The 17,069-nt window shown below is 35.9% G+C and overlaps 1 protein-coding gene across 8 annotated transcripts in view; it reads left to right on the top strand.

Annotated features, from left to right (window-relative positions):
* Positions 1-17,069, top strand: part of LOC145689943 (uncharacterized) — a 72,600-nt gene that overhangs the window by 26,427 nt on the left and 29,104 nt on the right. For 3 of the 8 annotated variants that reach the window (XM_081764306.1, XM_081764303.1, XM_081764308.1), the window contains exon 2: positions 12,713-13,595. In XM_081764306.1, the coding sequence (XP_081620432.1) occupies positions 13,048-13,595 (548 nt within the window). In that variant the 5' untranslated portion in view covers positions 12,713-13,047. Of the gene's footprint in view, positions 1-7,922; positions 8,420-9,765; positions 10,244-12,712; positions 13,596-17,069 lie in introns of those variants that run through there. The other 5 variants (XM_081764307.1, XM_081764309.1, XM_081764310.1 and 2 more) reach the window with 5 other exon arrangements.

Genomic DNA, 17,069 nt, shown 5'->3' on the forward strand with positions numbered 1-17,069 from the left:
AATAAGTAACATAAACCACTAAACCTACGTAAATAACTACACGGAAAGAACTGAATGACATGAACAACAATGCTTTCGATAAGTTTTACTGAGGTAGGAAACATTAAGTCAAAGAATCAGTCTCTCGACCGTCATTTTCATGACAAAGTCGCCAGGTTCTGAGAGACATTTTGAGGAGCATTTCAGGTGTAACTTGAGTGAAAACTTCTTTCACAGCTTCAGTCAGTTCGGCAGTGGAATCCTAACGTTTCTGTGCAACGATGCCCATAATGAACTCCCATAGCGCACTATCACAGGTGGTGAGTTCTGGGTTTCTCACAAGTACCTAACAACTTCCAATAACACGTTCTTCAATACTGTAACTGGAACAATGGAAAACAATCTGAAACAATGGAAAACCTTACATTTGTATTTATAAAGGAGTAATGGGAAAACTTACATTAGCATTTATCAAGGGTAACAGGAAAACTTACATTAGCATTTATCAAGGGGTAACGGGAAAATTTACATTAGTATTTATCAAGAAGTAACGGGACTTTCTGGCCACCCTGTATTACTAGACATATACTTTAATACTAAATACGATTTCCATAGAAAATGACGTCAATATAAACACAAAAAATTTAGGCAATATAAACGAATACGTATTATAATCCTGCAAGTGTCTTAAAAATGAACATGAACATCATCATCATCACAGGTATTCTGCCATTATTGGCAAGTCACTTGCTGGAACTGAGAAGCTTTCATGCTCCACGGTCTTTCGCTAACCTCTTCATCTTCCCATACGATTTCTCTGCTTTTTTATCATTCATTCATTTTAGTCTTATTCGCCCTCTCCCTCTCTATCCTTCCACCATACCTTCTAGCACGTCCCTCAGGATCAGTTTCTGTTCCTAATAATATCTAAAATTGTTGTTTTCTCTCCTACCATTTCTAACACTCATTCGTTTTCCGTTCGATCCAACTAATTATCTCCATTATTCTCTGCAACCACTTCTCGAAAACTTCTAGTCGTTTTTTATCATTTTTGCGTAAGTCCATGTTTCTGCCCATACAGTACAATACTCCACACGCAGCAGTGTATGAATCTTTTTCTCAACTTTTTATTCATGGTTCCACAAAATAGTATTTTCTTCTTCCTAAATGCTTCTTTCGCCATTCCTATCCTTACTTTTTCTTTAATGTTCACATTTCATATCATTATTAATAATACTACCTAGGTATCGAAAACTAATCACTTGTTCTATTTTCTTACCTCCTACTTCTGTATTTGACACCAATCCCTTCGTTCCAATCACCATAGCTTTTATTTTTCTAACACTTATTTTCATTCCATATTCTTCACAGCCCTTCCTCAAGTTTTCTAGCATCTTAATGTTTTCCTCTTCAGATTCTTTTTCAAACGCCATATCATCTGCAAACCGTATACATTTAATCATTCTACCTCCTATCGAAATGCTGTCTTCATTTTGTTAGCTCTTTTCACTATTTCTTCTAGATAGATATTAAATAGTATAGGAGAGAGACAGCATCCCTATCGAACTCCCCTTCCAATTGGACTCTCCGCTGTCATTTTCTCTTGTATTCTAAAACTTACTTGTTGGTTCATATATAAGTTTATTATGAGTCTTCGATCTTTCCTTTCCAACCAACTTTCTTTAGAATTTCCAACTACAATATTTCCAATTCACACGGTAAGAAACCTTTTCTAGATCAATAAATATCACTTACACCTCTTTCCCTTTTTCTATAAATCTTTCACCGATCACCCTTAATAATCAAACTGCACCTCTTGTGCCCTTACCTCTCCTGAACATAATAATGCACATTAAATAAAGTTGTTTCGTCTTTTAATCCAAATTTTCATATTGAATTGCGGCGGTACCTACTAACGCTATTAGTGCATCTCCCTAATCTCCCAATATGTTTTTTTTTTTAAATCTTGGACGGGAAGAAGCATGAAGAACGAACTTCTGAAGAAAAGACAAAGTTGAGCATCATAATCGCCGTTGCTTGTTTCACGTATGCAGGATCTTTGGGCCGAGTTCAAATTTACGTTCTACCTAAAAGCTATAGTATCTATTTCAGTATCCCTTGAGGCAGAACTTCCAGTACAATCCTCTCTACCGAAATAATAATAATAATAATAATGAAAAAGGTTAACAAAAATATCACAATTACCCTGACGAAGTTATAGCAAACATCTTACACACGGTGCCTTACAGTTTCCTAAGTTCAAGCAGCCAGAAGTCTTGGCAGATCAAATGCCAAAGTAGTAGCCATTATTATTTGAACATATAAAAGAGTGATTTTTTATAGGGTTTACAAATTCAATCAGTTATAATTCTTGATTGGAACCACATACAGACTTGGTTTATATGTCATTATACAGACTGCAAAACACTTCGTTTAGTAGTTGCTGAGGTGACCACACGCGACGTCACCGGTTAGACATTGAAAATGCAGACTTTCGCTGGTGAGCTAAGTGCATATTGGTTTGAAGGACCGTGCGAGTCAGCAACGAGTAAACACCCAGCAGACCAACAGTGTACAAATGGTAGCAGACATTTGTTGAAAGACGTTGTTCTGTGCGACACACAAAGGCTCCAGGGCGCTCACCCGTGACTGACGTGGTGGTGGAAGCAGTTAGGGAGAGTTTTGTCCACAGTTCTCGAAAATCTACACGATGTGCATTACAAGAAACTGGTATCCCTCAGACTACTGTTTGGCTCGTACTGCGTAGACGTTTGTCCATGAAGTCATACAGACTGTCCTTGGTTCAAGCACTGAGTGAAGCGGATAAACATACCCGACACGAATTCTGTTGGATCGCATTAGTGGTGATGAACATTCTTGAACAATGTGGTATTCAGTGATGAATTAACTTTTCACCTTTCCGAGCGAGTCAACACACACAATTGTCGTATTTGGGGAACGAAAAATCCACATGCGTACGTGGAGCTGGTTCGTGTTTGAGGGCCAAAGTGAACGTGTTTTGCGGAGTTTCCAGAGCAAAGGTGAATGGACCATTCTTCTTTGCTGAGAGCACCATCACCGGTATCGCCTATCTTGATATGCTCCAGAACTTCCTTGTTCCACAGTTAGATGAAGATGACCACGATAGCCGCTTATGGTGGCAACAAGATGGCGCCCTGCCGCACTACCTGATAGACGTAAGAGAATTTCTTGATCAGCGTTTCCCAGATCAGTGGATAGGTCGTGGTGAATCAATTGCTTGGCCGCCACGGTCTACAGATTACACGCCACTTGACTTCTTTCTGTAGGGGTTTGTGAAAGATATCATGTACACCCCTCCCCTACCTGATGTTAATGAACTGAAACATCGCATCACAACAGCCATCACGGACGTTACCCCCGAAATGCTGGATACTGTTTAGCAGGAAATCGACTTTTGTTGCAATGTGTCCAGGATGACCGCAGGTGCACACATTGAACTATACTTGATTTGTCATTAAAAAAAAAAAAAACACTTGAAATGTTTTGCAGTATAATAACATGTAAACTAAGTCTGTATGTGCTTCCAATACAGAATTATAACTGATTGAAGTTTTAAACCCTATAAAGTATCACCCTTATAACAAGTAGTCCTGAGCAACAGACTGACTAATCAACGGCAAGGCCAAACCGTTTAACCTCGAAACTTCCAATTTTGAGAGTGCATAGAAATGACAGTGAAATGAAATCTTTCAGTTTAACTTTCCACGATTATACCCTTTAGGCTAAGGGGGAGTGATAATTAAGGCAAATGAATGATGATAGAAGGATTGGTGAATGAAAATATAGGAGGAAACGGGAGTACTGTGAGAAAACCCACTAAAACGATGTTTTTTTGCCACAATCTTAATTGGTAGGGAGTCGAACCAGGAACCACACGCACCAGAGATAAGCGAGTGCTCTATCCCTGAGCCACCGTGCCCCGCGTATAGACATGTGACATAAGGTACCGATAAGGGAAAATTTTTGAAAATTCGATGAAAAGAGGGAGAAAGAAATGATACTAAAATATCTTGCACTAATGAAGGTTAGAGACATATAATTTGTTATTTGAACTTCTCATTGAAAATAATTAGACACGTGTTTCAGATTTGTTTGATATTTTATCTAGAAAGGAAAATAAAGTGCTGAGAACGAAAAAGATTTAGGAATTACAATTTTTGAAATAAGATCCCCATATCAAGAAATCTCTGAAGTTTAGTGACATGAAATTTGTCATACGAACTTTTCATTGAAAGTAATTACTCATATGTTTAAGCGTTTTTTCGATACTTGACCTAGAAGGGAAGTAAATGGTTGAGAAGGAAAAAGGACGAGAATTACAATTATTTTAACAGCTTATCCCATAAATAATGTCGTCTTTTCGATGACTACTATAATAACGCCATCTGACGACAGACTAGTGAAGTAGCACGTGGCTAGTGGAGTAGACGGCACGTGAAATGACGGCAAGCATCCAGAAGAAGAACGATTTGTTGCTTGTGTTTGATTATGGCAGCGTCGGAGGAGCGGATAATACGGCATATTATGTTGAATGAATAACACTAGGGATATCAGTCAGCGTAGCGACACGAAACGTCAATTTCGTATATAGTTAGGATAGTTTGAATGTGCGGAAGTACCAGATTAGTCTGGGGATACTAGCCTCACCGATGAGCAACGAGAAGGGACATCTGTGCAGCTGAGCAAGAACCCCTGCGAACAGCAGCGAACGCAAATTCAATGTATACTGTTGTAGAACTGGGCAGGGAACTCCATGTTACCTATTTCGACAGTTCATCTGCAGGACCTTAAGTACGTGTGAAAGCTCGGTAAATGAGTATCCCATGCACTAACGCCTCAACAGAAGCAGCAGTCAGTGACATCTACAGTCCCTTTTCACCTGTCAAAGACATGAGCCATTTCTGGACAGAATTGTGACAGGGAATAAAAAGTTAGGCATCTACCTTAACATTACTCGCAAACGTGAATGAGTGCCCAAAGAGGGGATGGCCACAGGAACTGGGCCAAAACAGGACCTCCATCCCTGCCAAGTAATATTGAATGTTTGGTGGGATATCCATGGTATAATCTATTTTGAGTTATTGTCACGTAATAAGATCCAATCAATACAGGTGACTACTGTCAGCAACTTGAACCTATGCGGACTGCATTGTTGAAGAAACGTCTTACTCCGGTTCTTGGCAAGGTGTGCTCTTCCACGCTCACTCACGGCATGAAAGACCTGTGATAAGATCGAGAAATGTGTTTGGTAGAAAATCTCCATGCGGCGTGTTTACCACATCTTGCACCAACAGACAACTATCTTTTTAGCAGCCTACAAAACCACCTTTCCGGTGAACATTGCTAGATAAGGATGGCATACGACGAACTTTGACCCAGTTCTTTGCCTCCAGGACTGGTGATTTTTCGGCGGTGGATTCAACAACCGGTTGACAGGTGGCAGAGTGTTGTGGAGTCCGATGGAGACTACTTTCATAACTAACAGTAGTGTTATAGTTGTTTTCCTCACGGTGCAAATATATGACATTGCTTATGGGATGACCCAGTAATAATAAAGAATTCCGAAATGTGGACATCTGAGTATAAGAAATTAAAAGCCCTCACCCCTTTCTCTTCTCCCTTTCCAGTCCCCACTCCCATCTTTCAAAATAACTAAATAGGTGTTTCATTTTTCATATTTGTCGTAGAAGAGAAACAAAGAAGGGAGAAGAAAAAGGAGTGAGGCTTTTTAACTTCTTATACTCAGATGTCCACATTTCGGAATTCTTTAAGGTTAATGATATGAAATTTCAACAATTATAACTCCTCACAGAATTGAGATAGAAACCTCATTCTGATCAAACTATAATGAATGGCAAAAGAATCTTTAGTTAGTACAAATCTTATAGTGTCGCCATCTTTAAACATGGTGTCATTATACTTGCTTTGTGACGGATAACTTAAACTATTAGAAATAAGGTAAAAATGCCTAGAAGTAAACGTTATTGAGTAGAATCTCACTTTTCTAACTAAATTATAATACTATTATTTCCCTGACCTTGAAACTGAGGGAATTAGTTCATTTTATGTACAGTATGCGGCAAAACAAACAGTACTGAAATTCGCGCACAGGTGGCGCTTAGATGTAATGTGGTATGAGCTGTGAGTGCCACATGTGTGCTCTGTTGTGTGTGGACTAGCGTAGTGTGCTGTTGGTGCGAAGATAATGTTGCTCACAACAGAGGAGAAGATACTTACAGTCGAGCAATATTTCCGTTCATACGGTGTATGGCAGTGTCTCACTGCAGGAGATTAGCGTGGACGTCTACTGTATTGATCTGGAGTGTTAGCTATGGCATATGAAAATGAAGATTTCATCAGTAACATATGGTTCAGTGGTGAAGAGCCATGTGTATTTTGATAGCCACATCAATCGACAATTGATTATTGACCCTGTCTTGCATGATTTGTGCGGCTTTTACCGCACGAAAAGTCTGTCGTTTAAACAACAATGGATCCAGCAAGATGAAGCTGTGCAAGAACATCTAACCATTTCCAATGTTTCTTCTTAAGTAATATTTTCTGTTTTCCATTTTATGTGGGCCACTCACCACTTGTACATTAACACTGAAGATGCATTTCTTGTTTCTAAATGTTTCACTGCTTTTCCTGCGAGGATTTCTTTTGGGAATATAGCTATCTTACAACTATAGGAAAACTAGCCATTTGATGAAATTGAACTTGAACTGTGCTCAAACAATCAGGAATGGGGAATTAATCAGGTACATCAGGCGACGAGCAAAAACTGATGATACTTTCCTGACAAGTTGCCAATTTGTTGGGTGGCTCATGAAGTGGTATCTGTAAAACAAGCAGAAATACATTACAAAAAAAAAAAAAAAAAAAAAATCAGGAATATTCTTTTTGGATTTTTTTTTTTTTTGCTAATTTAGTAACTTCAAAATTTATTCAAATGGTAAAACTGATAATTATTCGATGCAACTTTCCCGTGTGAAACAACGCTACCTACAATTATGGCAAGTCACATTTGTGTTTACTTTTGATTGTAGGAATGAGTAGATGAAAAATTGTAAAAGTTCAGCTAATTTTTAATAAAATCCCTTTTTGAGCAGCCTCACTGCCGTTAAGTTTAACAACTCTAATTTACAGTTTGTTTTGTTTATTATCTGTAAAATAAATTAAATTAATCAGAAAATGAAAATTATAACTAAGTTTCTTAGATTATGTTATTTTGCATCAAAAGCTGTAGCTAAGACTCACCTACATAATTTTATCAATTATCAATTGTGAAGATGCAATGAGAGAGTAGGAAGAAATACCTACGTGTATATTCTTTTCTTTAACAACTTGTGTAGTTCATCTTGTTGAAAATCATGGAACCATGAATAAATTGATTTATTCTGATGTTATTTTTGTTCTGAGCTATTTTCTAAAAGTATGATATAAATTAATTACGAAAGTGACTTTGATATTAACAAAGAGTATTGCGAATTATGCGGTTGATTCATCAGAGATAAACTTTGATATCTAGCACTGAATCGTGGTTTCCAGCTGCAAAAACTTTCAAGAAAATAAAAGAGCAATTATGGAAAAGATTAAAATGTTGATTATTAGGAAAGATAAGACAAAGATAACAACATAAATCTTTTTTGTATAATTTGCCATTAAAATATAATCATATAATCGCTGGTACCCACTGTTTATGTGACAAATAAAATTTTGCTGTGAAATGTTCAACATCATTAAATAATCGAAATTGCATCGTGTATTTGGTGATGTAACATTTTATTGGGGACTTTAAAGTTTTATATTTTCTATTATAGGAAGTGTAACCCAGTATATAATAGTATGGTCTGAAAATAATGAAAGAGAAACTGATTTTACTACTGGTAATATTGAGCAATAAAATATTAAACTAGTTTTTGAAGAAAACATAGTGAAAATGGCAAACTACATTTTTTTTAAATTCGTATGTTATGTGCTTCAAAGAAAATAGCACCTACCTGATAGTTCCCATTCACATAGAATCTTAAAACCGTGAGTACTTTCAGAATTGCTGGTAGTGAACGTTCCCGCAAAATAATATTTTCTAAATCGTCACCCAGTAATGGAAAAAATTGTCTCAGAAATGTTACTTTCGAAAACCTGGAACGAGAAAAGAATACAGTTTAAAACGAAAACCTGCAACAAGAAAAGTAGTTTAAAACGAAAACCTGAAACGAGAAATGAATACAGTTTGAAACTGAAACCAAAATCTACACACTTTGTGTAATAAACCTATGATCAACAGAAATAAAACCTAACCTAAACATTTCCAGTTAATACTTGAAAATCAAATGAGCGTGTTAGCGGACTTTAAAGGTGGAAAGACAGGCCATGACCAGTTTGGAGCAAAAAAGTAAGTGTGGTGTTAGTAGCTAGGTTAGGTTACTGTAGTTTTATTTCATACTTCAAACTGAAATTCTATTTCTGCGTAGAAGTAATGCTACAGAAATGACCAGGGCGAATATATGAACAATGGAAGCGAGACCGGTTTTTGAGTACATGAACCTTTGTACAATACACATGTGCAGGAGAGATGTTACGGAAATAACCAGGCGCGGAGATATGGACAACCGAATAGGCCATTATGTCCGCCCCTCATAATTTCCGTAACATTACTCCTACACAGGTGTATTCTGTGAAGGTCCCTGTACCTCTGCTGAAAATTTCATGAAAAACGAGGAATATTACAATGGTAAATGACACTCAAGACGAGCAGCGTATATGTGACATACAAGAGTATGGAGCAAACCAAAGCTTCAAAAACTACCAACCGTCACTGACGCGCCTGCTCTCTTCGGAGTAGCCCCGTGCTACAGAGCGGGGCCATTAGTTTCGCCCTGCCCTGACTCGTTTAAATAGCATTCGTGCTTTTTAAAGGCTATCTAGCACAAATTGATTTTTGAACTGTCATTCTTACGGCATGTCTGTACAGGTACGTCATATAATATTTAAGTCCCCCTAAAGTTAATCTACACATATGAATGCAATTCCCTCCATAAGAAACAATTTACAAGATACATTTCATGACCAAATAAGTCATAATTAATGAATTCAAACATGTATACTTAATCTGGAATAATACCAAATTGTGAAAGTTTTACATTGTGTACAATTAATGCCTACCTAACCTAATCTTGTGTCTACTTCGGCAGCAAATCGTAAACATTTTACATTTTATGTAATTAGTGTCTGCTTCCCTTCTGTAACACAATTGCATTATACGTTTTGGCTAAAGACAACAAAGCACTATATTCTTAACACTACGCTGGTAACGTTGGGCCTGTGAGACCCAAGCCTTTACAAAAAATAATATAACTTTAGTTGGCAACACTCGAACTGCTACATCCTCCCCCTACCTTCCGCTCCTAAGTTGTAGTTTGATCATACGTAGCCTGTTTTAGTTTTCGCTTGGTCATTGTTGTGTGCCGCGTGCTTTTTCATAGAGTGGGCCAGACAGACCCAACGTTACCAGTGATGTTATTTTTACTAGCACGATTAAATAATATTAAGTAGCGATTTTAGAAGAGAAAAGTTCACATTTCCGTGTGTTGATTTGCATGTTTTTTAAGCACTTGTCGTATAGTTTATATATATATATATATATATATATATATATATATATATATATATATATATATATATATATATATATATATATATATATATATATATATATATATATTCAAGTGAAGCATGGCCGAAAGCTATGAGGCATATGTTCAGAGAATAAGGGACATGTTAGAGCAAGAACTAAGTGATGTAGCTTGCAAAGAAGATGATGAAGATTGTGATCCTGACTTTTGTTTGCCTAGTGATCATTATACTAGTGATGAAGGAGGAAACAGTGATGGAAGTTCTGATTTTGAAGAAACAGTGCACAAATATTTTTAGGTAGAGACAAGGACACGAAATGGAGGAAGAAAAAAGGAAATGTGAATATTCGTTCTCGTCGTGACTGCTCGTATACCGATGTCTGAAGCATTGTCTAAAGAATTGATTCAGAGCCAGTTGATGCAGAGAGCACAAAATAAACACAATCTTACTGATCTTCGAAAATCAGCTCCAAGATTATGTGGATTAACCCTTGAAGAGCATGCTCCTATGCAGCGAGAATTGAAACGAGGACGTTGCAACATGTGTAAAGACAGCAAAACCAGGTACTTTTGCCAAAATTGTGGTAAGTGGATTTGCCTGGGTCACGCAAGAATGTTGTGTGTTGAATGTTCAGATCATTACATGTAAAGATGCCAATAAGAGTGGCTGCAGTTTTTCATAAATTCGATGGAAATTAGTGCAAAGAAAAATTGAAATAAAGTTAAAAGACATATTTTCCTTCAGTTTCAAGTAATATCGTCATTACCTAACACTTTTCATTTTTTGTATCATGTCTGGAATATTGTTTTATGTATTGAATACTGTGTTTAAACCAAACCTAACTAAATAATAGCTGAATGAAAAATGTTCGTTATATACTTTCATAACAATAAAAGACATACATTAATTTTGAATTTGGCATTGACAATAAGTTACTGTACTCTTTCGTTTAATGTAACTAAAGATAATTTCGTAAATGTAAGCTCGAAGTAATAAAACATTCTTCTTTAATTGATTTCAGTGCGTAAAAACTTGAATGGGTCCCGTAGACCCAACGTTACCATTTATGAAAGTTTCCTGAACGTTACCACTGTAGTGTTAATCTAATGATACGAACGTGCCGATATATTGAGATACAAGTTGAGAACGTAAATAATTTCCTTCTGCCAATTTAATTTTACACAAACACAAACAAGTATAAGATTTGTTTATACAAGCAATGAATCTTGGTAATAGGCTATATAGGCCTATAAGGTTCTAATTCCCTTTCTCTTCATGTTCCTAGGTTCCTGAGTTGCATGATTTTCTGTCTTAACCTTATGCAGCACTCATGCATATGGTTCTTATGTTATTGTATCTTGCACTAGATGTAGCCCTATTACAAGGATCTACTGTGAAAATTAATAAGTTAAGTTATCCTAACCTAAACCATCCTAACCTATTTTGTTATTGTAGTTAATTTTTAAAATAACATGTAAGTATTGTGTTAAGAAGTTTGCTGTAAACTTGAAACTATAAATTATATTTAGAATATTTTTTACACATGGCTAAATGAAAATTATGATTAGAGCAATTTAAACATGGAATACAACGCCATGAAGTGAATGTCTCTTGGTTCAAAAAAATAAGACGAAATAGTTAAAACGAAAGGTCCGAAGAGAGAAGTGCCCCATGAGAATAGGATCTACGATCCATAGAGAATACAACTGTAAAAACTCCCAGAAAAGTAAAGGAAAATGAGTGGAACTACTCATACTTTGTGTGTACAATGAATATTTGTTATTTTTGTCAGTATGTTACTGTTATTAAAATTAGCATAAAAGTTAAAATCAAGATGCATAGTTGACTTACCTGTATCTCTCAAAGAATTGATTATCGTTATACAGCTCCAGTGGATTTTCCATGTGCCGCTTATGTCTTGACGCATCACTAGTCATCGCAAAGTAATATATTTTTTAAATATTTGTTCTTCCACATACATGACACATTCAACAAAATCATTTACTTCCATGCCAGAATACGAATATTATATTATTAAAGAACTCAAGGAAGGCTTAAGGTTGGTCGATAGCTACCTTGAGTCAAGGAGAGATTTTCATTAAGGCTTCCTTGAACTCAAGGGTTCCTTGACAACAAGGAAGAGTTATAAATACCGATTTCAGTCAAGGGAGGCTTCTCAAGGAATCCTTGAGTTAAGGTAGCCTTAAGGAGTGTTTTTAAATATGGGCCTAAGTAATGAATGCAAGAGAATGACGAGTAAAGAGTTGCGAAATATTGCAAAAAACAAAAAAAGTGTACGTTAATTAGGTTGTCCATTACGAAGATCGGTAACATTAGTTCAGACGAAAGATTTTAATATGTGAAACGAGTGTTGAAGTGCTCTGCTTAAGTAAATACATAATAAAATTTAAAATTCTTGTTATTAAGTAAATACATAAATAAATCAAATTTAAAAATCTTATAATAAACCTTTTAAAATTAGAGTCTGGAGAGATATAAAAACATTCTTGAACAGTTCTTTCGTGTTTAAAACAACACACTGAAAGGAACATAAGGTAATTATTTGAATATTGTATGTTTAAACGTCTTTAATCCCTGAGATCTTATTTGAACAGTTTTCAAACGCATCATAATTTTGTACACATTTAGAAGTACAACGAGCAGAGGGATTTATGGTCCAGCGTAAATACTAAGTCTTTTATGACTATTTTCCAGCGGTTCACTTTTTCTCTTCTTTAAAAAAATTGAAATGCTCAACTATATTGAAAAGGTTAAACATCACATTAACGGATGGTTAGTTAATCAAATTTTCACTCTAATCACTACTGTGGAAACTAAAATTTATCTACTTGTCATTCATGACAAAATATAAAAATACTAGACAAATTACTTGGTGCGTCATTAGGCGAAAACTATATTTCGCCGTAGCTACTGCAACTAATGAGGTTGAAGAAAATATATGTTTTATAACTTGAATATATCTTTGTTTCAAATCATACTAAATATTTACAAATGTGACGGGAGCAATAAAAATATTTTTTTTTCTTTGCAGTGATTTATTTTCGGCGGATGGTTAGAACCTCGTCACGTGTATCGCAGACTGGCTGTTGTTTGCAGTAGAGCCAGCTCTTATTCACTTAAAATGTTGGTTCATGTCCGTCTCGTTTCTGCAGTGACGAAAGAAGTCAAATTATGAGGCAAAGGAAGCATACATGGTTGCCAAATCAATGTTAAAACAGTATTATTCTTCGATTGCAATATACTAAATAATGTATTATATTGTTCTCAGAAATAACGTTTTATGTGTTTGGTGATCATTTTTCCTCTTTAATAAAAATCAAGTGAAAAGTTTCGTATCCCTGTTAACTGGTATACAGTTTCTTCGAAATGTTTTCAAATGATAAAATTGCTTCAGGTACGTTCAACCTAAAAAAGGCTGTTGTTGTTTGTGAGAGATTGTCAGTTTCACTTAATACTTCGAAAATATATATGGAATTTGGAGCGCGGAACCAAACTGAAAAGAATGTTATATATACAGCGAGGGCAAAATTACCGTTAGCTGAAGAAGGAAGTTATTTCGGGCATGTGTTTCAAAATAGGCATGATAATAAAGGAGATACATTACCTCTGCAAACTGTTTCAAGGAATCATACTCTACATTCAACTCTTAATAGGCTGGAAACTGAAAGTGTTAGAAATGACTTTAATAATTTTAGTGTGAAAATCAGCAATCAGGAACAACAGCAACAAATGTTGCTGAATAGTGACAAAGGTATATTAGATAAAAGTTTTTGGAGAAAAATTTGTGCAAGTAATTCCCTGTGCAAGCAAAAATCTGAAAATGTCCATAACGAGTTACAAGGAAACACTATTGAAAATAACTTTGATTCCAAACATGATGCGTCAGTAAACTTAAAGGAAGCTAATTTAGAAAGGTAGTATTAGAAATATTAACTCTTGTTTTTGTGTATATTTAGTGATTTATTTCCTCTGGCAGTATTTCGTTCTCTTTCTGGCGAGTTTTTGTTTCCGCTGAGTTCTTAAAATTATAATTATGTTAGTTCTTCAGTGATTAACTAAATGAAGTAACTGTATACAACACATATTTTTTAAAGAAAATTTTGCTATCTGCGATTGCTTCTTGTTTCTATTTTTGCGTTATTTTTTTGAGTTCACTTCTTATTCTTTGCATTAACTTCTCAAATTTTTAGTCACAGGAATTTTTAGCACTACAAAGTATAACATTTATTTTCATAGACCTTTACAGTACTATGTAAACGTTTCTGAGTTCTATTTTGCTGAAAGCTAACTTATTTGCAATACTATAATGTGGTATGCTGTCTTATAATATGCGATAAGTTGTCAGAAATCCAATCTGTCTTCACTTGAAACGAAGTTATTCATTTAAAAAAGGTCAGGAAATTATAAAGCGAAAGAATGTGTTTTTAAATAACATATACAACCTGACTGTGATAAATAATTATGTGAGTGAAATCGCTGGTTTTCCAGGTAAGAGGTTGTCTGTCAAAAAGGCGAGTTCATTCAGTGTTTCAACTTAGGAAGTCTTCTAGATAGAGATACTTTTGCTAGATAGGTATTGTACCATCCATCAGATGTCCTAAAACACTCTCCCCTCAGAGCCATGTCCTAAGGTGGATGAGTAGGTGATGCACTGCGCGGTTTTAGAAACATCAGTTCATCCTACACTTGTCCGACTTATGTTTATTGACAAGTACGTAAGAACTCCTTTCCTGGTTCGTAGCTTAATATTAGGTGTACAATCGGCTTCCATATAGCTTTGCCAGATATGTGTAAAATGATCAGCACTTGGCACTCATACATTAGTTGATTTCGCGATTACTTTAAAGTTATCCGAATTAAACTAATTAATAAGTAAGTTGGTTTAAGTAGTAAATGCCTTAAATTCGGAAATGAGTAGCTGAGTATACATTATGGGAGATAATGTAGTTAATTCATTTCAGAAAGTTATTATTTTAAATCTATTTTCTTCAGTGATGGTCACTCTCCCAAATTCCTCCATAAAAAAATTAAGATAGTTCGCTTTCTTGAGCGCTGGACCGGATGTAAAGTGGAGAAAGCTGTCCGGCAATACATATACGATACTACAGAATTTATAATGTTTCGTACGGCAATAGCCGGCTATAAAGAATTGGGGGTTATTTTCGACATTTGTTCGTGGTATTGCAACATCCACGTAAACAATTATATATTCAGAAATTGTCCTATTTCGTGAAATTACTCAACGATAAGTGTGTCTTCCTAGAGATCTTACATAAATTAATGTGTAAGATGATAAATTGAGAAAATTTCTACTCAATTGATAGAGCACAATAATGTCTACATTGTTCTATTTGCAAGGAAGTGGTTAACGAAGATCAATAATTCTCCCTAATTTCTTTCCTGTCAATCTGCTTAATGTTCTGGTTATAATTCCTTGCACATAATTTATCCTGTCTAGAAAAAATTAACCGGGGAGTACCCCAGTGAATGTATATTAATACATTACCCTTCTATAAGGAAATAAATGCTCGAAGGTAAACCTTCGACCACTGCTACATTCCCTTAGATAAGGGGAACAATTGCTGATTCTAGAGATTGTTCGTGGTGGAGTCTGCTTTAATAGTGCGCAAAGTTTCAACCCTCGGTGCTGCCTATTCTGGGACAGGTCACAATTCGTTCCAGAGTAACATCAGAGTTTTTTTATATAGATAAAATAGAAAATATTCCAGATCAGATTAGTATTGAAAAGAAAAATTATCTTGGTACGATACAATAAATACCGTAGATGTAAGGATAAGCTAAACTTACCTTGTGTGCGGTGTGGTCATTCAACGGCTTCGCTTTAAGATGTTGGCAAGTACTTTCCAGATTGTATGTTTAAAATTCTCACTCCACATGTACATCCAGCGCTTACGAAAGTATGTAAATAAATTTTCTACCACTGTATTAATTATCTAATAGTACAGCTTTTAGGTAGATAATTAAGCCTATCTTTAGTTTTGACGTGGCAGTTTAATCTCTATTTCAAATCATTCAAGAAGTAACGACAAGGAGTAGACAATTTCTATGTAATTTGTAAAATTTTGTCTATAGGATAGTTGGTGGTTGTCCACATGTGCTGACACCATCTGGTACTATCATTGTTGCCATAAGTAGTAGAAATGGATCGATCTGGACCATATTAGACCATAAGAGGGCAACTCAGGAGCCCCTGGGAAATCGAACACCTTGAACCGTCGACCCACGATCTTTTACGACCTCCATTTTAGGGATGTATTTGTTCCGTTTTATGAGCACTTTTTAGGGGGTGTACTCGTTCTCTTTTATGAGCACTTTTTAGGGGTGTACTCGTTCTCTTTTATGAGCACTTTTTAGGGGGTGGACTCGTTCCCTTTTATAATCACTTTTTCAACCCCTTAGCAGAGAATACGAACACACAGCAGAGCAGATAATACATAAGATTCATTCCCTTTTATGAGCACATTTTAAGGGGTGTACTCGTTCTCTTTTATGAGCATATTTTCCAATCCCTAATTGAACATAGCATAGATTACATAAGACTACGAACACAGCAGAGCAGAGAATACATAAGACTACGTAACATAGCAGGGGGTGTATTCATTTCCTTTTATCAGCATTTTTTCAACCCCTATTTTTAGACAATGAATACCTATGTAACATAGTAATGGGGGTGTACATAAGACTACGAACACATAGTAGGGCTGTATTCGTTCCACCCCTATTTAAACATAGCAGAACTAGTAAAAGAGTATGGCTTATTTTCCAACCCCTATTTTAACATAGCAAAAAGTACGAACACATAGCAGAGCAGATAATACGAAACATAGCAGGGATGTATTAGTTTCCTTTTACGAGCATTTTTTAGGGGTGGACTCGTTCCCATTTATGATCACTTTTTCAACCCCTATTTGAACATTTTACCATAGCAGGGATGTACTCGAACACCCTGAACCGTCCACCACACGGTCTTTTACGACCTCCATTTTAGGGATGTATTTGTTCCCTTTTATGAGCATTTTTTAGAGGGTGGACTCGTTCTCTTTTATGAGCATATTTTCCATCCCCTATGATTAAACACACATACACAGTAGGGTGGAGTGAAAAAACTTTTTTTCACCAAGCAAAACGCCTGGGGTCCAGAAAGTTGCGTAGTGGCCTGGTCACAACGGGTGTAAAATATTTCCTTGATTTGTTGATATCTTCAGGTTGCGCATGCGCACTGAAGTTTGGGGAAAATGAGGAAAATTTTTAAAAATGGGATATTTTAATGTATTTTTTTGTTACCAAGCAAAACGCCTGGGGTCCAAAAAATTGCGCAGTGGTCTGGTGACAACGGGTGTAAAATATTTCCTTGATCGGTTGATATC

This window comes from Thermobia domestica, chromosome 7 (assembly GCF_964235325.1).
Source record: "Thermobia domestica chromosome 7, izTheDome1.hap1.1, whole genome shotgun sequence".
Lineage (NCBI taxonomy): Eukaryota > Metazoa > Arthropoda > Insecta > Zygentoma > Lepismatidae > Thermobia > Thermobia domestica.